The sequence below is a fragment of the Cnephaeus nilssonii genome, assembly GCF_951640355.1.
Source record: "Cnephaeus nilssonii genome assembly, chromosome: 14".
Taxonomy (NCBI): domain Eukaryota; kingdom Metazoa; phylum Chordata; class Mammalia; order Chiroptera; family Vespertilionidae; genus Cnephaeus; species Cnephaeus nilssonii.
In genome coordinates this window covers 29,307,857-29,328,318 of record NC_137085.1, presented here as the reverse complement: position 1 = coordinate 29,328,318, position 20,462 = coordinate 29,307,857, and the positions used below count along the sequence as shown (strand labels likewise).

Below are 20,462 nucleotides of genomic sequence, written 5' to 3'. Positions count from 1 at the left end.
ATAATATAATAAACCCCATAACATTTATCAAGTTTTTGCTACCCTTTGAATTGCATTTTAAACTTCAGCAGGCCTCATAAGTGATGAGCGTTTCCCAGAGATATCCCAGTCTTCCTAAGTGTCTTCCACTCCTCAGTGACCTCTCCCAGACTCCATTCCTCAACCTGACCCTTCATCTTATAGATGGCCTGCTGGTTATCTTACTTTCTGCCTCTGGCCATCCTTCAGGGGCTGCAGAAAAGAGCTGTAAACATGGAGCTGAGGACCGGACCCAGAACATTATCATGGCCATGAAGGACCGCATGAAGATCCGAGAGCGTAATAAGCCTGAGATCTTCGAAGTTATCCGGGATGTCTTCACTGTGAGCAAAGTTGCCCATGTGCAACAGATGAAAACAGTGAAGCAGAGTGTACTGGATGGCACCTCCAAATGGTCGGCCAAGATTACTATCACTGGTGAGTAGGCCAAAGTGTAAGGAGACAGGAAGCACTAGGCTATGGGGAGGAGCCTAGGGAAGAAGTCAACTGAGTGTGAGGGAACCAAGGGGCTGAGAAGAAAGAAGGCAGAACTGAGGGAAAGAAAGAGGGCCTCATTATTCATCACTCCTCCTCTCCTAGGAGGCTGGGAGAGGTAAGACTGGCACCTGCAAACAATATGAGTGGTAACAGAAGGATTTGGTAACAATCTGATATTATGGACTTGGTTAACAATCTGGTAATACAAGAGCTGGGGGTGAAGGAGAGGGGACTGGTAAGAGATCAGGAAATAGTTAACCAGTGGTTTATTATATTAGCTGGGTAGATGTGGCTGAAGGATGCATCTATCAGAGGCGGTAAGGAAGAGTTTAGGGGTAAGTGGTCAGTTAGGGTTTTGATGGGGAGCTGAGATTCTTGAATTAGGCTTTGAAGGAAAGGCTGGTGGCTTGGGACTAAGGGTAGATCTGGAGGAGTTTCTGTGCAAGAAGCAGAGAGAGGCTTTTCTAAGATGGAGAATGTATGAGTCATGCTTTGGAGGATTTCTGACTTCTGGAGCATACTTTGACGTCTCCTCTGTGTATTTGGGTTGCAGTGGTGTGTGCTCAGGGCCTGCAAGCCAAGGACAAGACAGGATCCAGTGACCCTTACGTGACTGTGCAAGTGGGTAAAACCAAGAAGCGTACCAAGACCATTTTTGGGAACCTGAATCCAGTTTGGGAGGAGAAGTTCCATTTGTAAGTCACAGAGGACTTTGTCTTACTGGTACTATGTATGTTTGGGGAGCAACCTTAAATCCTGTTATTCTGGGCTTGGCCCCTAAGAGGGATGGGGCAGAGGCAGTGGAGAAAACCCATTTCTCACATGTTTTAATTGGGCAGCAGCCATTTATTTCTGGTTTTCTTCTCATGGACTGTTGTATCAGGGTTACTTTACCCAAGCCCTATCTTAACTAGGCTTATTAACGGGAATCCTGGGCACTTCATACTGCTTTTTCTAGCATTAGAAAGATTTTACTAATCTTTCTAATATAATAAGCCCCCCATAACAATGATCAAGTTTTACTAATTTACAATATTACTACTGCTCAGTTACAGAACCAGGGACTGACCACCCTATTGTGTACCTCCCAGCACTGCTATCCTGCCTAGGAAAGGTTAGGCTATTCTGGGAAATGGGGAAGAAATGTTCTTGTCCTACAACTGGATATTTCTGGCTTGAAGGAAGAAATTTGCAGTCTGGAGGAGTTTCCATTTCACCTAACAGGGCTCTGCTTTTCTTTCTGCCTCAGCTTCCCCCATTCCCACCCCAACTCCCACCCCCACCAATTTTTTTTCTATTATCTCACTTTATTAGACTACTTTATAAGATAGTTAAGAGATGGTTGTTGAAAGCTCTAGTCTAGGATTTGGACTAATGTCTGGAGAATCGAGATGCTTTGTCACACCCCTAAGGCCCAGGACCAGTACTTGAAGTCTGGATGAACAGGCTGGCCATATAGAGACTTTCTGATGGCTCCTTGGAGAACTCATGTGAAAAGGGATTGATTAGGGCCTAGTAAAATCACTCTCCAATCCAGAGGCAATAGTTACTGGGAGATCACTTGGTTCTTTGAGAATCTGAATGGTTCTTGCTTGAATCCTTCTTATGATTTATTCTAAATGAATTGACTCTGCTGTCAATTTTCCCACTTTTATCCATTTCGTAAACTATTCATCAAGCCCCTATTCTGTACAAGACACTGTACATGATGTTTTGTATCTAAAAATGAATAAGACAGTCTCTGGCTTCAAGAAGCTCATTGTTGGTTTATTATTTTATCAGTACACCAGTAGTTATACTATTATATTTTAATGAACATGCAAAGATATTATGAGAACAGAGAAAGGAGCAGCAACTTTTGTCAAGTGCAACTTTTGGGTGAGGCAACAGGACCCAGAAAGCAACTGTTTGGGAAAGAGGTGGAGGGGGCCGGGACCTGGGCATATTCCCTCTCCAAAGCAAACACCATAGAGGAAATGATCATTCAAGTGTGTATTAAAGAATGATAGAAGTTCACCAAGCACATATGTAGATACATGGAGGAGCTAGATAGAAAGTTAAGCAGATATGACAAGGTGGACATACCATGAACATTAACACCTTTACTAACTCTGGAGAGGGAACTAGCAGCTTCTTCTTAGGGCTCTGTAGCATCTGTCCAGCTGTTTTCCTCTTGGTGCTATTGATATAGCTAGCTGCACAGGAAATCAGAATTATCTCTGATTATTCTTCTTTCCCCTCTCTCTCTCTCTTTTTTAATCCCAAGGCAACAAGGACTGGATAATGGTATATAGAGCCACCCAGGCTGAGGAATAAAGAGCCATTTGCTGTGATAGCTTGACTCCCTTGGAACTTTAGTACCACTGTTCTCTAATTCCTTCTTTGCCTCTGTAGGGCTTTAAGTGTAGTTGATGGAGCTTTGGGAGGGAATTGGAATGGGGGCTGCTGGGTCTGTCCCTAACAGAGCCTGCCTAATTCTGTCACAGTGAGTGCCACAACTCTTCTGACCGTATTAAGGTACGTGTGTGGGATGAGGATGATGACATCAAGTCGAGAGTAAAGCAGCGGCTAAAGCGAGAGTCTGATGATTTTCTTGGCCAAACCATCATCGAGGTTCGGACACTGAGTGGCGAGATGGATGTCTGGTACAACCTGGGTGAGGAAACAGGACCAGATAAAGTTGGTGGGAAGGGAGAGAATGAATGAGGAACTTAGAGGAAATACTATCTACCAAAACTACCACTCAATTGCTAAAGCATACCTCTATGCAGAACCTGCCTTCCCAGTAGAGAACCGACCATGGGTAGAGATGGGGAACAGAGGAATGGGTGTGGCTTGAACTCGCTCTGGCTGGACATTCTCCAGATTTCAAGAAGCCCTTTAATCTTCATACTCATCCCAGTGCCTTTAGCTCCCTATTCTTCGAATGGAATAGGAGGATTCCTATTGGGAATATTTGGGGTGTTTGTGGACTATGTGGTCACTGGAGTGAGTTCACCCTGTTAGGTGAACCCTGGGGTTAGTGCCTCCTTTTCATTGGGTTAAGCCAGAGTGGGAACTGTCCACGCTGTCTATAGTTGCATTGGTGTCAATTTCCGTCTTCTTTTCTTCCTAGAGAAGAGGACAGACAAATCAGCCGTCTCAGGGGCTATTCGACTACAAATCAGTGTGGAAATCAAGGGGGAGGAGAAAGTTGCCCCTTATCATGTGCAGTACACGTGTCTCCATGAGGTGAGCCAGCCCTTGGTAGATGGGGTGCCAGAAAGCAATGCTGGGAGGGGCCTTTGATGATGAATAGGTTTGCTAGATGGTTAAAGATTTGGAGCCTGTTTTTTATTTTATCCTTGGCTTACTGTGCTACTACACAGCCCAAGTAACAGTCCCAGCCTCAGTTCTCTTTCACTCACAGCCTACTAGGGCCACAGGGGAACTGAGCGATGACTTGAAGGACAGAATTTCTGTGAAACCCTGCACTTTACCACCAGATTTTTAAAAATCTATATATTTAACTCCTTCCTTTGCTCTGTCTCCTGCAGAACCTTTTTCGTTACCTCACAGACATTCAGGGCAATGGAGGAGTCCAGATCCCTGAGGCCCGAGGAGACGATGCCTGGAAGGTGTACTTTGATGAGACTGCCCAAGAAATTGTGGATGAATTTGCTATGCGCTATGGCATCGAATCCATATATCAGGCCATGACGTGAGGCTCTCCTGGGGTTTTGGGATGTGGCTACTAACCGTTGGGGTGGCTAATGAAGGCACACTGATAGGGTAGACAGGTCCTTAGCAGGGTAATATGCAGTGATTCATTGCTTCCCTGTCTGAGCTAAGTGAGGTGTGTGTATGCCCCAAGGCAGAGAGGGTATGTCAATGACTCAGGAAGAAGGTACAGTAGGTCCTCGGGTTACATCAGAGATCCGTTCCTACGGCGCGAAACACAATTTTCACTGTAAGTCGGAACCCACCTACATAAGCATCTATGTCACTCACATGGAGCACATACACAGCAGTAATGAAGTGAAACAGTAAAAAAAATGTAAAAGAAAGATAACAATTCCTGACCTTTACTTGTGGTAAATAAATAATAAAAAACATAAAGCATATATGTACATACATCGAAATGACGGGACTTTTTTTTATATATATAAATAAATGGGAGATTGTGATGTAACCATGAAATGACATACGTCGAGTCTGACATAACCCGAGGACTGTCTGTATTTGTCTGTCTACCCCAGAGTTCAGACATAAGAAGGGAAAAGGGCACGGGAGGGTAAAAGACAAACCTGCCTAAATATCACTGGCCTGAGGAGATAGGGTATGTGTGCTCATGTATATGTGTGTGACAGACCAGCCTTCTTCAATTGGCGTGGATGTTGGAAAGGGCACTGAACTGTAGGGAAAGCAGCTGGAGTTGACCAAGACTCCTCCTATAATAGAAATTCCCATCTACTATGAGAAGTACAGTTTGTCTATTGGTGAGGCTGCACAGGAAGCAGCCCTAGGTAAGCAGAGGGTAACTGTTGCCCTGGCTGTGCTCATTTATTCTGAAATTTTATGTTGCATTCCTTCTATGTGCCACACATTGTGCTAGGTGCTGAGAACACAAAGATGAGTAAGATGGGGCCTCTGTGCTGGGGGAACTTACTCTAGCAGGAGAGAGAGACCAGTAAACAAACAATTACAATACAGTGTGGTAAGTGCTGTGATAGAAGTAACCCCAGGGTATTTTGAGAGCATCTGCATTTTAGGGGAGGCCTGTGAAGAAAGCCATTAAAGAGTTGACACTTGAACTAAATCTTGAAATACAGAAAAGGAGAGAGGGCACTTTTGGTAGGGCATTTACTGGTGTACTCAGATACTACAGAGCAAAGAACATTCAAGGAATTACAAGAAGTTCAGGATAGACGAAGAGAAGAAATATGGTGAGCAATGAGGTTTAAGAATGGCCCTCTGACATTCTTACTCTGTTCACTCACCCTGGATGACCTTATCCCAACCTGTGACCTCAACCACTACTTTTAGAATCAGGATTCCCAGGTCACTTTCTCCAGATCAGGCCTTTTCCTGAATTTCAGATCCATTTTCAGCTGCTTCCTGGGTATTCCCATAGGCATTGTAAATCCATCCTGCCTAAATTCCAAATCAACACTGTTTTCACCCAATATGCTCATCTTCCTATATTCTCTACTTGAGTAAATGGTATGATTTTCTATGTAGTTGTCCAAAAAAATTTAGCAGTCAGCCTAAACTTTTCTTTTTTACTTACTACTGTACCTTTAAGTCCCAACATCCAATTTCTAAAACCTCTAGTTTCTATCTCCTAAAAATGTTTTTAATCTATCACTATTACTATAGCTCAACAATAATGATAATGATGATAATAATAACTTCTATGTAGCATTTCCTTATTTATCAGACACTGGTCTAAGCATATTATAAACTAGAGGCCCAGTGCATGATTTAATCATGCACCTGGTGCACCAGCAGGCTGGCTGTCCTCCGGTGCCCCAGGCCTTCCGAAAGCCTCCGGCGCTGCGGAGGCTTTCGAAAGGCCTTGCGCCGGAGCAGACAGCGGGCCAGGTCCCCCGCGATCAAAGGCCAAAGCGGGGGACCTGTCCGGCTGTCTGCCGGTGCCCCAGGCCTTCCGAAAGCCTCCGGCTGCTGCGGAGGCTTTCGAAAGGCCTTGCGCCGGAGCAGACAGCCGGCCAGGTCCCCCGCTTTGGCCTTTGATCGCGGGGGACCTGGCCGGCTGTCCACCGGTGCCCCAGGCCTTCCGAAAGCCTCCGGCAGCCATGGTACAGACGCTGAGCTCGCGGCGCCAGTGGCTCCGCGAGCTCAGCGTCCTGCTGGCCCAATCAGCTACCCCGGCCACCCTGAGTCCCGCCCCCTGCGCCTCCTGCTGGCCCAATCGTGGGCGTAGCGGAGTGATGGTAATTTATGTATTACCATTTTATTATGTAAGATGTGAACTCATTTAATACTCATATCAACCCTATGACGTAGGAATCATTATTGACCATTTTACAGATAAGAAAACTGAGACATAGAGAACTTTAAGTAATTTATCCAAGGAGAGTGAATGGTGGGGGTGAGATTCAAACCCACAGTCTGTGCTCTTAACCATTTTTCTGTTCTATTTAGTGCTTTATTGCTTCTTTTCTGAATTATTGCAATAACTCCTCAACTGATCTTTCTGTCTTATTCTTATCTTTGTCCAAGTCTTCTCTTTCCAATTTATCTTCAAAGGGACTTTTCTGAAAGACTAATCTGATTACACTATACTTTTGTTTAAAAGTTTACTATAGCATTTAGGATAAACTCTTTTATTATCTAGTCTCTACCTACTTCTCTTGCATTTCTTGGTATTTCTCTATCAGACACCTTAACAGTAGCCAAACTATTGTTTCCCAAATAAATCACTCTGTCATGAATATATTTGTCTTTTTATGCAATTTCCCTTTGTCTATACATTTCTCCATTTGATTAATTCTTACTAATCCTTTAAGACTTGTTTAAACCATCTCTTCTTTTTCTAATCCTTCCAGTCCCGAACCATTCTGATTTAGGTGATTTTTCCTGTATGTTTCTACAGTGTTTCTGTAGCACACCTTGAATTATTGACTTACTTTCTAATACTTTCTCTGCCTGGCTATCTCATCTTTGTGGGCTTTTAAAATCTTTACCTCAGGTTTATTGGTTGTTTTTTGTTTTTGTTTTTTTTTTTAGAGAGAAGAAGAGGGAGAGACTGAAAGGGAGGAAGGGAGAGAGGATGGAGGGAGGGAGAGGAGAGAGGGAGGAAGGGAGAAAAGAAGGAAAGAAAAGAAAAAGGAAGAAAAAAGAGAGAGAGAGAGAGAAACATGGATTGCTTGCCTCCTGTATGAGCCCTGACTAAGAATCAAACCCACAACCTTTTGATGTATGGGATGACACTCCAACCAACTGAGCCATCCAGCCAGGGCTGGGCTATTACATCTTTGGATTCTAGTACTTAGTACAGGGCCTGGCACATGGTAGGCATTTATTAAATGTGTATTTGAATAAATAAACTATGAAGATCCTTTTATATCAAGGTGATTGGAAGCTTTTTACACATCAGTGAGATCTTTTAATTACCTGGCTTCCCCTGCAAGCCCTGAAGAGTCTTTGAGGCTGGGGGTGCTGTTTTTCAGGCACTTTGCGTGTTTGTCATCCAAGTACATGTGTCCTGGTGTGCCAGCAGTGATGAGCACCTTACTCGCCAACATCAATGCCTACTATGCCCACACAACTGCCTCCACCAATGTCTCTGCATCTGATCGCTTTGCAGCCTCCAACTTTGGGGTGAGTGTGATATAAAATATATCTACCCGTTATCAATTAATAAAGTTTGATTTTTCATGGTCAATACTGTAGAGTTGGTTGATGAGCCTAAAATTCAGATAGATGCCACATAGATAGGTGAATTTGTTTCCTTATGAGTATGCAGACTATGCTGATAGACTATTCTTATTTCATTATGGATATGTTGACTTACTAATGGACTCTCCTCAGACACAGATAAATGAGAGAAAAATAGCATCACTATGGTTTGGGGGCACACCTGGGCTCAGGTAGAACCTCTCTAGGCCAAGAGCGTGGCTGAATCACCATGTTTGTTAGTCCTACAGGTCCACAAATGGATCTTTCTTAATATTACTCAGTCTCTCTCTGACAGATTCATACCACTTAAATTCATATGAGACTGTTGCCTAAGCAAGGATATCAGTGAATACTCAGCCTATCACTTTTCTAGTATCTGGACTGTTATTTTTCTATTCAGGGTGGGCCCTTTCCTATGTTAGGGTACTTGAGAAGTTGAATCTTTACTCAGAATGTCACCTGACATAACTTCAATATAAACTAGATGAAATATCTTTGACCCACCACAAAAATGACCTCTTTAGGCATAAAATCACTGATACCCCCAAATCCACTAGGTCTGTTTATGGACCTAACAACTTTTTCTTGTTATTAAAGAGAATCTTTCTATAGATGAATTAATATCATTGATTAAGCCTTTGTTTCATTCTGTTATATTCCATTATATGTTGACTTAATATCCAAAGGTATCTATACATATAAAAGGCTAATATGCCAAGTGTCCCTCCGACCGGTTGCTATGATGTGCACTGACCACCAGGGGGCAGACGCTCAACACAGGAGCTGCTGTGATGCGCACTGGCCATTTATAAAGAAACGGCACCGTGGACCTGGTGCCGACAAAGCAACACTGGGCTTCCCCCAAGTGGGACACAGGCCCCACCACCACCCCGGAGCAACAGCCCACCAAATCCCAGCCAACGCTGCCAAAACCCCATAGTGCAAAATGCGGCCCATAGCCCAGCCCAGCCCAGCCCGAAATGGTGGCTGTGGGCGCTGGGTAATGACATCACGTAGCAACGCCCGGCTTTCTCTCCCTAGCAACTAGCCTCCTTGGAGTTTCTTCAGCCCAGGAACACGTCTTGCTTTACAGCCAAGTGCAAACATTTTACACTTTAACCAAATGTCTGTGAAGCGTTTTCCCATGCCTCATCTCATTTGATCCTCAAGTCCTGGAGTAGATAGATAGGAGACTTGGTGGAATCCTGTTTTCTTTTCATTAGCCAGAAAATGGAGATTTAGAAAGCTTAGAAACTTGAACTGATTGAAAAGAAGTAAGAAATGGTGGACCTTGAAAATGACTTCAGGTTTTCTCACTGCGCAGAATATAGTCAAACACTGCTGCAGTTAAATGTTTTACCCTTTGTTCTCCCTGTGTGATCTACAATAATAATCTGCTTTGCATTGATATTTACTGCTGTGTTGCTGACAATTACCTGACAGAGAAGTTGAGGTGCTTCAATGGGCTGGAAAAAGTTTAGCTAAATCATAAAGCAGGTCTAATTAAGCAAGTTTACCTATAAATATATAAAGCTCTCGCTGGTGCCAATCGCTTATGTGTGTTTTGATCTATCATTGTCAATCGTGAATTTGGTTGACACTTCTATTATGGAGAAAGGGCAAATAGCCATATTAAAATATTTCTTCTAATTAATTTCCTTTCAATGTTCACGAATTCGTGCATTGGGCCTCTAGTATAATATAATTAATCTATGCATTTTAGGAGTGCTATGCCACACAGACTATAGGCATTTAAATCCACATTTAATTACACCTTTCCTGCCCTAACCGGCTTGGCTCAGTGGATAGAGCGTCGGCCTGCGGACTGAAAGGTCCCGGGTTCGATTCCGGTCAAGGGCATGTACCTTGGTTGCGGGCACATCCCCAGTAGGGGGTGTGCAGGAGGCAGCTGATCGATGTGTGTCTCTTATCGATGTTTCTAACTCTCTATCCCTCTCCCTTCCTCTCTGTAAAAAATCAATAAAATATATTAAATAAAAAAAATTATACCTTTCCTATAAAAATCAACTATTAAATTAGTATATATTATATAAACTGAGGGAAATGATGTAGATGTAGTTTAAAGAGAAATCCACTCAAGACTACCTGATCACCTTCCAAATACATTACTCTTTCTCTCTCCCATCATTACTGCTGGGCTGTGACTAACTCATCTGAGCTACCCCAAGATAAGTCAGGAGACCACAGACTAAGGAACAAGTTGGAGAATGTTTGGAGTTTCCCTTTATGTGACTAAGATGAGGTAGCATTTCAAATGGATGGAGGTGCACTCTCTGGTCATCTCCCATTGACTCGTGTATAGAAAGAGCAGTTTTCCCTCCCAGGGACTGCCTTTCCCCTTGCCAGTGTGAAAAGATAGCCCAGTTTGAAACAGAGCTGCTAAGAGATGGAACAGAGACCATCAATTTTATTTCTCCCTTACATGTTGTTATTCTCCTCATGAGGAGAGATGGGATGTGATGTGTCCCCAACCCAATGTCTCCTCCTCACCCAGAGGTGGTTCAGTTTCTTTATAGTTTTAGCGGCTCAGAAACAGATTATTTCTCTTTTCCTTTTTTTGTTTCTCACTGTCAGAAAGAGAGATTTGTGAAACTACTGGACCAGCTCCACAACTCCCTGAGAATTGACCTCTCTACATACAGGGTGAGTGAAGACATGGCTGTGGGGCTGGGTAAGAGATAATATTAGCTCAGTCTAGAGAGACTGTACGCCAATCTTGGCTGTAAAGATTGAAGGCAAGGAAAATTGCTCTGCATCATCACATCCATGTGCATGGCCCATGCCACCGACACCTGTGGTTCTGCAAACTCCAAGGACCCCGCAGTGTGTAATAGCAGTATGTGTGGCTGCTTTTTAGAGACAGTTGACTTTCCAACCCCACTCACTTAACTCTACCAAATTGTCTGATGATATTCTCATTAGGGAGTCTCCTGAGGATAATCTCTCCTGGAAATGCCCCTTTAAAAATTAGATAATTATGTTTCCTTCTTGCATTATTCCATATTCTCCTCATTTTTCAGGGGAGAATCCAGCTAAGGGAAGAGAGAGAGCAGCTTGGCTTGGGCAAGTAATTTGTAGCAGAAGTCATCTCATTCCTAGGATGGAGGGAGGAAATAGATATAGTAGGAGGGTAGGTACCTGGAACGGGCAGGACAGGGAAAGGGGCAGGTTTTCAATTCTTCCTAAGTTAAATCATCTTAGAATGAATTCATTACTTGCTTTAAAGTGCTGTGAATTTCCAGGACAGGCAATATATCCACATTAAAAAGTAAGTATAAAAATAATCTCAAAGTAAAAAAAAAAAAAAAGAAATGAGGTTTTAATGATCTGTACTCCTAGTGCCCTCTATTTGCATGAATAATGGAGAGTTGACTGTATATCTTATAGTTGGCATATAAGTAGCTATTTGAAGGTTTAAATAAGTGGTTTTTAATATGGGGAGTGGCTCAACATATCCCTTCAGCTGTCATTGGCAGCTTCTTCCTAAAACTCATGTCAAAGGGAATGAAGTGAAGCATGGCCGGAACGTCCTAAGGAACTCATTCCAAAAGCAGTTCTGCTCAGAGCTCTGCCATCTGCTGGCTCCAGAACAGAGGAATAGCTGGAGCCCACTGTACAGGAAGTATAGGTCTTGGTCTGGAGTGTGGCTACACTTATATTCCAGGATATACAGTTAGATTGTAACTTTTGAAGAACTCACTATTTGGGTGTAAGAATCTTCACCCAAGAAAAATGTGTGTATGTAAGTGTGTGTGTGTTTGTGTGTGTGTTTATTTGTGCAAATGCACACATTGCATGGGAAGTAGGGTTTGCGGGGAGGAAACATTGCTTTCTGGGCTGGGGATTATTAGCCCTTGCTTTTGGCAAAGGCCTGTCTATCTCAATATTACAGCTTTTTTGTCCATCTCAACTAGGAAAAATTCCAGTGTGTAGCAGTTAGGGAAGTTTTTTTATTTCATTACTTCTGGAAGGGAAGGCTTTCATCTTTCTCTGTTCCTTTCTTGCATTTGCTTGATTTACAATAGAATAATTTCCCTGCTGGGAGTCCTGAGCGGCTTCAAGACTTAAAGTCCACAGTGGATTTGCTGACCAGCATCACTTTCTTCAGGATGAAGGTAAGAGATGAATTGGTCTGGGGACTTGGCCACAGGGGTATAGAAAATAAGAATCATTTGGCACAGTGTGAGGCTACAAGAATCATCTCCTCTAAGCCCACATTTCCATACATTTGTTCCCTGGGTTACTTTGATGAACACAATGGATCAATAAGGAAGGGCTTGGCAGTTCTCCCCATCAGATATCTTGGCAATTTAAATCCAGGGCAAGGTACAGGAACCCATGGAGGAATGAAGGAATCTGGACTAGTTTAGAGATAGTTCTAGGAGAAGATCCCACCCAGGTGAGCAGAACCCTGGGCCATATTTCTTTTCTTAATTGGCAGGTGCAAGAACTGCAGAGCCCTCCAAGAGCCAGCCAGGTGGTAAAGGATTGTGTGAAGGCCTGTTTGAACTCCACATATGAGTATATCTTCAACAACTGCCATGACTTATACAGCCACCAATATCAGCTGGTAAGAGGTTTAGGATCAGGTGGGACCAGCTGTCAGTGGCTCTTGGAGCCTAGCTTTCCTTTGCTGTAGTCATGGTGGAAGGGAGCTCAGGACAAAGTCCAATGTTCTTGAGGGTGAGTGAGTTTTGTAGGATTTGAACCATTTAGACCATGTGAGACATTTGTGGATGGACAGGGACCAGGTGTGACATAACTGAGTTGAACAACAGTGGGAACAGAAAGTTTTAGTTTAAGAAAATGAGTAAAATTTGAGCAGTTTCAGAGGGTGATTTTGCAGTCCATCCCAGAGTCTTTTTTTTTCTCCCCCAAGATTAATTTTATTCTGACTTATATGGATCCCTCTGTGTTTCAGTCTCCTTCCTTTAAGATCTATAGCTGTCTCTCTGAGCTACTGGCTAATAGAAATTTAACTTTTCCTTTGGCCACTTCTCTCTGCACTGCATGGTCTTCTGAGATATATTGATCAGCTGAATATCACAGCTGGCCACGTCCTCTGAAAGGCTGCCCTATTTCGCCTATTTTATGCTGGCATCCTAACTTAGTACCTGGTGACTTTGTATATTTTTCTCGATCTCTTCAATAGTATTTTGTTTCTAATTTCGAGTTAATTTTTGTGAGTGGTATAAGATAGGGATCCAGTTTTATTCTTTTGCATGTGAATATCCAGTTTTCCCAACACCATTTATTAAGGAGACTATCTTTTCCCCATTGGGTATTCTTGGCTTCCCAAGGCCTTTTCTTACTCAGCTAGGCAAGTAGCTTCCTCAATGCAGTTCTTCCTCATAAGGACATTCCAGGGGTTAAGGGAAGTCCTAACCCATTGGCAGTTAGGCCAACCTGCATGCTAGGTCTGTTCAGTAGCTCCTGCAAAACTTGAAGTAGCTTCTCAGAGCTGAGATGTGCATGTATGTGGGGGATGGGTTTCAGAGGAGGGCTGCTAGTGTGGGTCACATGCAACTAGACCTACTTAGTAAGACTGGAGGGGCTGCTTACTTTGGTCAAGGAGTCACAATACCTATAGCTTCTGAGGAAGTGGGGACAGGGATGAACTCTTTGTGTCCAAGGACCTCCCAATATCGGGCAGTCCTGCGGAAGACAGACTCTAGGAAGGGCACTTGATTCTAGAGGAAGGAGCTTGGAGAGCAGAAAGAAAGAGGAAGATTAGAGACACTCTTCACATTCTACTCTGACTCTGTAACTATCTCTTCTGGAACAAGAAGCAGGAACTACCTGCCGAGGAACAAGGACCCAGCATTCGGAACCTGGATTTCTGGCCCAAACTTATCACACTCATTGTGTCAATCATAGAGGAAGACAAGAATTCTTACACACTTGTTCTGAACCAGTGAGTATCACCCCACTTGGCCCTGTCTGGTTGGTGGTTGGTTTGTCCATCTGTCTAACAGCCTCTTTCTTTCCTATCTCTGTATGTTTGCAGTGCCACCTCTTCCTCCTGTCCGTCCGTCTGTCCCTCTGTCCCTTGTATCTGTCTGGGTAGCTGTTTCTGGAGACAGGTGTGGAAACCTAATGGGGGGCCCTGCCCAGACTGCACCACCCTCCCTGGAGTGAGAGTCCTCTGGGAATGGGAGTCCCAGGGGATCCAGAGACCATGTGTGTATGTGTCTGTCTGCTGTGAATAAAGAGGCCCACCTCTTTACCCTTCCTCTTATAGCCCACCTCTTTACCCTTCCTCCTCCAGCTTATTTAGCTTGGGCCTACCTTCCAGCTTCCACCTCTCCTCTGGGCCTTACTTCCCTGCCTTTTGGGCATCCTTTCCCTGGGCCCACTTTGCCTGAGGGAATTCTCTGCCCCCACTTGCCCTAGCACTGACCCTGAACCCCCTTTTTCCAGAGTGAGTCTACCCATGTTTCCTAGGCTTCTTGTCTCTTCAATGACCTCTAAGAACTGGGCACATTAGCCTTGGAATCAATCAAATCAAATGGTTCTTGCCTTGTTTTCTGACTGAGGGTTCTTCCATCATCCAGGTTTCCTCAGGAGCTGAATGTGGGAAAAGTCAGCGCAGAAGTGATGTGGCAACTTTTTGCCCAAGACATGAAATACGCACTGGAGGGTAAGGGTGTGCCCAAGGCAGTGGGCTGCAGGCCCCTTGTCCAAGCACCTGGTTTGCTTTCTCTTTCCTCTCCCAGCAACTGCAAGTTCAGGGTGAATGGTACAGTGAGAAATAGAGGGATTCCATACATAGTGAGTAATAGGCCTCAGGAGGTCTTGGGTGGACAAAGCTTCAGCTAAACAAATAATGTAAATGGCTATAGGTTCGTTCCTTCAGCTTGAGAACAAGTGCCTGCCTAAGACTTTCCCAGCCCAGGAATCAGCTCCTCCCATCTGGGTGTTCACAAGTGGCCCACTTCCTGGAGAAGAGTCGTATGAAATTTATCTTTACAATGTTAACGAATCATAGACCCTTAAATACATAAATAGAATTCGTTTCTCACACTGGGGACTGCCTGGCCTGGCTTTCCTTGAAAGCTCTTCTATAAAGGGGATAGATGACGAGAACCTGTGATTACGGCCAGTGCTCCAGACTCTGGGCAAGCTATGAGAGCTCTTTGTTCTAGATTTTCCAGTAGGCTTTGGAGATTCAGCTGGAAATTATGGACCCTTTCAAGTCCACAATGAGCATCCCATTTTCTGTGTATCCATGGTTTCCAAACTGACTATTCTTATTTGCAAACTTCTTTGAGAGTTCATTTTTCAGGGTCTCAGCTTTGCTCTTGGGCCCTTCGGTTTGTATCAAGATTCTGTTGCACCATGGCTGCTCAATGCAGTTTCTGTCAGCTTGGGTCCACTTTGGTTTTCCCTGTCTCTGTATTGTCATTGACCCATTCATGTCATGTACAACTGCTCATCTCTGCATTTTTTTTCCCTCACCCGAGGATGTTTTTCCATTGACTTTTTTAGAAAGAGTGGAAGAGAGAGGGAAAGACAGAGAGAAATATCGGTGTGAGAGAAACACATTGATTGTTTGCCTCCTGCACGTGCCCTGACCAGATTCCGGGCTGGGGAGGAGCCTACAACTAAGGTTCATGCCCTTGACCAGAATCAAACCCAGAACCCTTTGGTCCACAGGCCGACACTCTATCCAGTGAGCCAAACTGGCTAGGGCTCATCTCTACATTTTTAAGCCTGCATTTAAGCTTCTAGGATTAGAAAAGCCCTAGAAAACTAGCATCCCTCTCCAGTTCTGGGTAGTCTCCCCACCAATCAGCATTAGCTCCCATATCCCTTTCTCATCTTCTTTACCAGAGGCCAGTACCTCACTTGGCACTTCCAAAAGCCAGAGCAGGAAGACTATAGGCCTTATCTGGGAGTCTGGCTTAGTCTCTTACAAAAGATTTAGGCCAGCCTCTTAGAGAACAGAGCACTCACTGGTAGAGGGAACATGGCTATGAGGAGGTGGTTGGGAGGAGCTGCCTCACTGGATCAGCTGCCTTTGAGAAAACTCATGGCCTCTACTGCCAGGACTGACCCAGCTTTCTTCCCTATCACTAGAGCATGAGAAAGACCGGCTGTGTAAGAGTGCTGACTACATGAACCTACACTTCAAGGTGAAGTGGCTCCACAATGAATATGTACGGGATCTGCCTGCCCTCCAGGGGCAGGTACCTGAGTACCCAGCGTGAGTCATCAAGTGGGCACTATGGAGGGAAGGGAAGAGGGACCCTCTGGCTTAGCGTGGGGGTGGGGCCAGTATCCTCAATTTGGTTCAGTAAGCCAGTCTTGAGACCTGTTCTGGGCACTGCTATAGAAAGAGGAAAGTGTCAAACATGTCCTACTTTCCAGAAGATCCCAGTCTGGGGGAGCTGTCAGGCATATGGCATATGCCAACAACTAGCTCCAGCCCCCAGTTCTCTTTCCTGGATGCAGGTGGTTTGAGCAGTTTGTCTTACAATGGCTGGATGAGAATGAGGATGTATCCCTGGAATTCCTACATGGGGCCCTGGAACGAGATAAGAAGGATGGGGTAAGTCAGGGGCTTGGGCTGCACAGGGTGAGGCCAGCAATTGGCTGTCAGCAAATGTTCCTGGGCTTTAGTTAGATGGGCTGTTCCTGCCCTGAAGAGCCCATTAGGAGGGTGGTTGAGGGCCACTAAGCCACCCCGACTGGGAAGAACCCTTTTGAACCCTGTGAACTTGGAGAAAAGTAGTGGCTGAAGATGCTGACCCTGTATGTGGCCTTCCTTAGTTCCAGCAGACATCAGAGCACGCACTCTTTTCCTGCTCTGTGGTGGACGTCTTCACACAGCTCAACCAGAGCTTTGAGATCATCCGAAAGCTGGAATGCCCAGACCCCAACATCCTTGCCCACTACATGAGGAGATTTGCTAAGGTGACCATGACCCTCCCTTCCCCTTCCCCATCCTACCACCACTCACAGCCTAGTCACAGGCCTGAGCTTGTGGTGGCCTTGAGGTGAAACCTGGGTTACCCCATTATCCTTTGTTCGTGTCCACGGTGGACAGATGGGTTTGTCTCAGTGCTGTTCTGGGGTTGAGAGGGAGCTTTGTCCTTTCTGTGAGATTCTACTTTACCTCTATGTTGTTTTGTTCTAGGATGAGAGGTATGACCTCTCAGGCAAGATCCTTGTGGGGAGAGCTAAGGTTTCCTTCTCCTTTCCTTTTTTCTTTTCTCAGACCATCGGGAAGGTGCTGATGCAGTATGCAGACATCTTATCAAAGAACTTCCCAGCTTACTGCACAAAAGAGAAAATGGTGAGGATCCGGCCCTGGGACCCTTGAAGAAGGGAATGGAAGCCACTTGAATCCTTCCTTTTGAAGCTATTCTTAGAACTGAGGGTGGGGTGATGCTCCTGACTTCTGATTCCCAGCAGGGCTTCGCTTGATATTGATTGTGCCACAGAATAAGAACTTGACTGGGAGTTCATCTGAGCTTCCATTTGGTTCTTTAGCCTCTACTAAGCTAGACTTTTGCTTAGTCTCTTTTTTAATAGTAAAAAAAGAAAAGTTGAGATAATTCTAAGAGTTTTAAAGGATAACACTATGAACACCTGGGGCCCACCCCCCAGCTTAAAAACAGAAACATTTGCTTCTATCCTGGAGAATTGTCTTCATTCATGGAGAATTGTCTGAATTGGTTCCAGATCTCAGTGCTTAGGGAGAGACACATGTAAAACCTGTCGTAATTTCCCTGTGGCTTTTGGAGTAGTGTGAGAAAGGGATACCGAGGCTGATGAGTCCTGTGCTAAAAGAAGCCAAGACTTAGCAGCTCCATCTGTCCCCAAAGCCCTGCATCCTGATGAACAACATGCAGCAACTGAGGGTCCAGCTGGAGAAAATGTTTGAGGCCATGGGAGGCAAGGAGGTAGGTCTTAGGGTTTGGGGTTGCTGTACTTTCCCTTTGTTCCTTAGCTTTCTGACCACAGAACTCTACCCTTTCTTGACTGGGTGTAGGCCAGGAGTTCAGCTTGGGGTCTAGGCTGGCTTGGGCTGAGAGATTTTAGTAGGCATTGGGGTAAAGGCCCAAGGAGGGAGGAGTGGGGATACAGGATGGGAGACAAGGGTAATTGAACCAAGCCAAGCCCACCTCCTGTGGATACAGTTGGATCCTGAAGCTGCAGACAGTCTGAAGGAGCTGCAGGTGAAACTGAATACAGTTCTGGATGAGCTCAGCATGGTGTTTGGAAACAGGTCAGTGGCCCCAAAACACATGGTCCTCAGAGCCAGATGTGGTTCCTGATGAATCTCAAAGCCCCTGCCCCACACCCATCCATCCAGCTGCAGGTGTGTGGATCTTCCCTCTCTTCCTGTTGGCTCCCCCTATTGGAGCTGTACCATGAGTGTTCTGGAGTAGGATCGAATAGCTGGTGCTACTCCAGGGACAGGAGTGTGTTTGGGAAGGAGAGGGTTGCACTATGGGCACATGTGTAGTTTCCAGGTGCGGATTGATGAGTGCATTAAACAAATGGCCGACATCCTGGGCCAGGTGCGGGGCCCAGGGAATGCATCCCCCAACGCCAGGGCCTCAGTGGCTCAGGATGCAGATAGCGTACTCCGACCTCTCATGGACTTTCTGGATAGCAAGTGAGTACAGTATTCAGGACTGTCCTCCCTGACAAGCAGGCAGAGGAGCCTCTTGGGGAGGGGGGTCCTCACTCACCCACTCAGCCTTACCTGTTGCCTGGGCCTGCAGCCTCACCCTGTTTGCCACTGTGTGTGAGAAGACGGTCCTGAAGCGTGTACTGAAGGAGCTCTGGCGGGTAGTATTGAACACAATGGAAAGGATGATTGTTCTGCCCCCACTCACTGACCACACGGTAAGGACACTTCCCTTCAAATTCCTTCTGCGGTCTCCCTTGCCTCGCTCCATGCTTCCTGATTGAGTTTGGACTTCTGCTTTTGACTGATTCCCTCTCTGCCCAGGGCACTCAGCTGATCTTCACTGCTGCCAAGGAGCTGAGCCATCTTTCCAAACTCAAGGTACTCTAGATCAGCAGTTGCCAACTGGTGGTCCGTGAGGTCCAAAGCATTGGTGACTGCTGCCCTAGATGTGTGGAGTCCTTCTGAGGCTGGTGGGAGGAGTAGGAGGTTGCCTGGAAGGAAGGAAGGAATTTTAAGCTTTGGAGACTGAAGAGGAGGGAAAGGAGAGTGCCATGTAGCTGTGGGTTGGCAGGTAAGGGCAAGATTTTCATGACAGCCCCAAGCTGACCTGATGCTGTTGCTTTCTCTGTGGTTCCAGGACCACATGGTGCGAGAGGAAACACGGAGTCTCACTCCGAAGCAGTGTGCTGTCCTTGACCTCGCCCTGGACACCATCAAGGTGGAGACCTCCCCTGCCTCCAGACAGTTTTACTACCACACCCTCTTGGCCCTGGCATTTCACTCTGCCAGACTAGGTGACCCTCAGGCTCCTGTCACCCACATCAGAGAGGGTGGTTTTTATGTCTGTTTCTTTCTCTGCTATGTCTGTATTCCTACTTGGGAGCAACCAAAAAGGCACCTCCTGTGTGGTCTAGGGTGACTCACCATGGACCTAGAATACTTACTTATTCCTGGGTTCTGAACTGCACACATTCAATTTACTTAGCTCTTCATTGCCATTCCTGAATATTTTCCACTGGGAATTAATCTTCCAGATCCTAATACCCCAGATCTGGCTGATAGTCCCCTCTTTCACTTACATATAAAGTCATTTGGGTTTTCAACAGATTTTTTTTCTACTACCCACTTCTTTATTCAATTAGGCAACATGCACCAGACACTGTGTACTGTGAATGTTACGGAAAGAATATGGTTCCTAGCCTCAAGGTGGTTGTAATGGTTATAAGGCAGGTATATGAGAACTGTGATTCAGGGCACTTGGGAGAGGTAGGTCATAGGTATAAAGTTCTCTAAGAATTCAGAGGGGATAAAAGAGCACTTCTGTCTACTCTCTGCCTGAAATGCTTCTGTCTCATATCTTTGCTTGTCCAGATAGATCCGTCCTTCAAAACCAAAATCTAGTAACATGGCCATCCCCTCCCCCTCCTACCAGAGACCCAAATAATCCTCTTCACCTGAGAGATGTGACGCCTGATCTTGTTGTTTACTGATTGACTTATTGTTCTCACCATCCTCTTCTGACATCTTTGTTGAACCTCAGATGTCATTTCTCTGAGGACAGTGTTGGGGAACTGCCTCTCTATAAGGGCATGAGGCAGTAGCAAGTACTCTTTTGTCTTTCAGCAATACTTTCATGCAGGAGGCAATGGACTGAAGAAAACCTTCCTGGAGAAGAGCCCAGATCTGCAGTCCCTCCGCTATGCCCTATCTCTGTACACACAGACTACAGATACACTCATCAAAACCTTTGTGCGTTCACAGACTGCCCAGGGTAAGACTAAGGGCTTTGGGTCACTGCCTCCCTTTCCTGATCTATCTCTGCCCCGATGGAGTTAGGGTCCTCTAGCTCTTAGACCTCTCTAAGAGGTACTTCTTCATA

The 20,462-nt window shown here is 45.3% G+C and overlaps 1 protein-coding gene across 1 annotated transcript in view; it reads left to right on the top strand.

Annotated features, from left to right (window-relative positions):
- Window positions 1-20,462, top strand: part of UNC13B (unc-13 homolog B) — a 147,240-nt gene that overhangs the window by 119,956 nt on the left and 6,822 nt on the right. Inside the window, exons 15-36 of the mRNA XM_079789685.1 lie at window positions 229-456; window positions 1,070-1,211; window positions 3,003-3,172; window positions 3,632-3,747; window positions 4,053-4,216; window positions 7,689-7,839; window positions 10,513-10,581; window positions 11,964-12,053; window positions 12,380-12,508; window positions 13,725-13,852; window positions 14,493-14,578; window positions 16,018-16,144; window positions 16,393-16,489; window positions 16,711-16,854; window positions 17,159-17,236; window positions 17,769-17,846; window positions 18,084-18,172; window positions 18,413-18,565; window positions 18,675-18,798; window positions 18,905-18,961; window positions 19,221-19,301; window positions 20,207-20,354. Coding sequence (XP_079645811.1) covers window positions 229-456; window positions 1,070-1,211; window positions 3,003-3,172; window positions 3,632-3,747; window positions 4,053-4,216; window positions 7,689-7,839; window positions 10,513-10,581; window positions 11,964-12,053; window positions 12,380-12,508; window positions 13,725-13,852; window positions 14,493-14,578; window positions 16,018-16,144; window positions 16,393-16,489; window positions 16,711-16,854; window positions 17,159-17,236; window positions 17,769-17,846; window positions 18,084-18,172; window positions 18,413-18,565; window positions 18,675-18,798; window positions 18,905-18,961; window positions 19,221-19,301; window positions 20,207-20,354 — 2,649 coding nt within the window. The remainder of the gene's footprint in view (window positions 1-228; window positions 457-1,069; window positions 1,212-3,002; window positions 3,173-3,631; window positions 3,748-4,052; window positions 4,217-7,688; window positions 7,840-10,512; window positions 10,582-11,963; window positions 12,054-12,379; window positions 12,509-13,724; window positions 13,853-14,492; window positions 14,579-16,017; window positions 16,145-16,392; window positions 16,490-16,710; window positions 16,855-17,158; window positions 17,237-17,768; window positions 17,847-18,083; window positions 18,173-18,412; window positions 18,566-18,674; window positions 18,799-18,904; window positions 18,962-19,220; window positions 19,302-20,206; window positions 20,355-20,462) is intronic.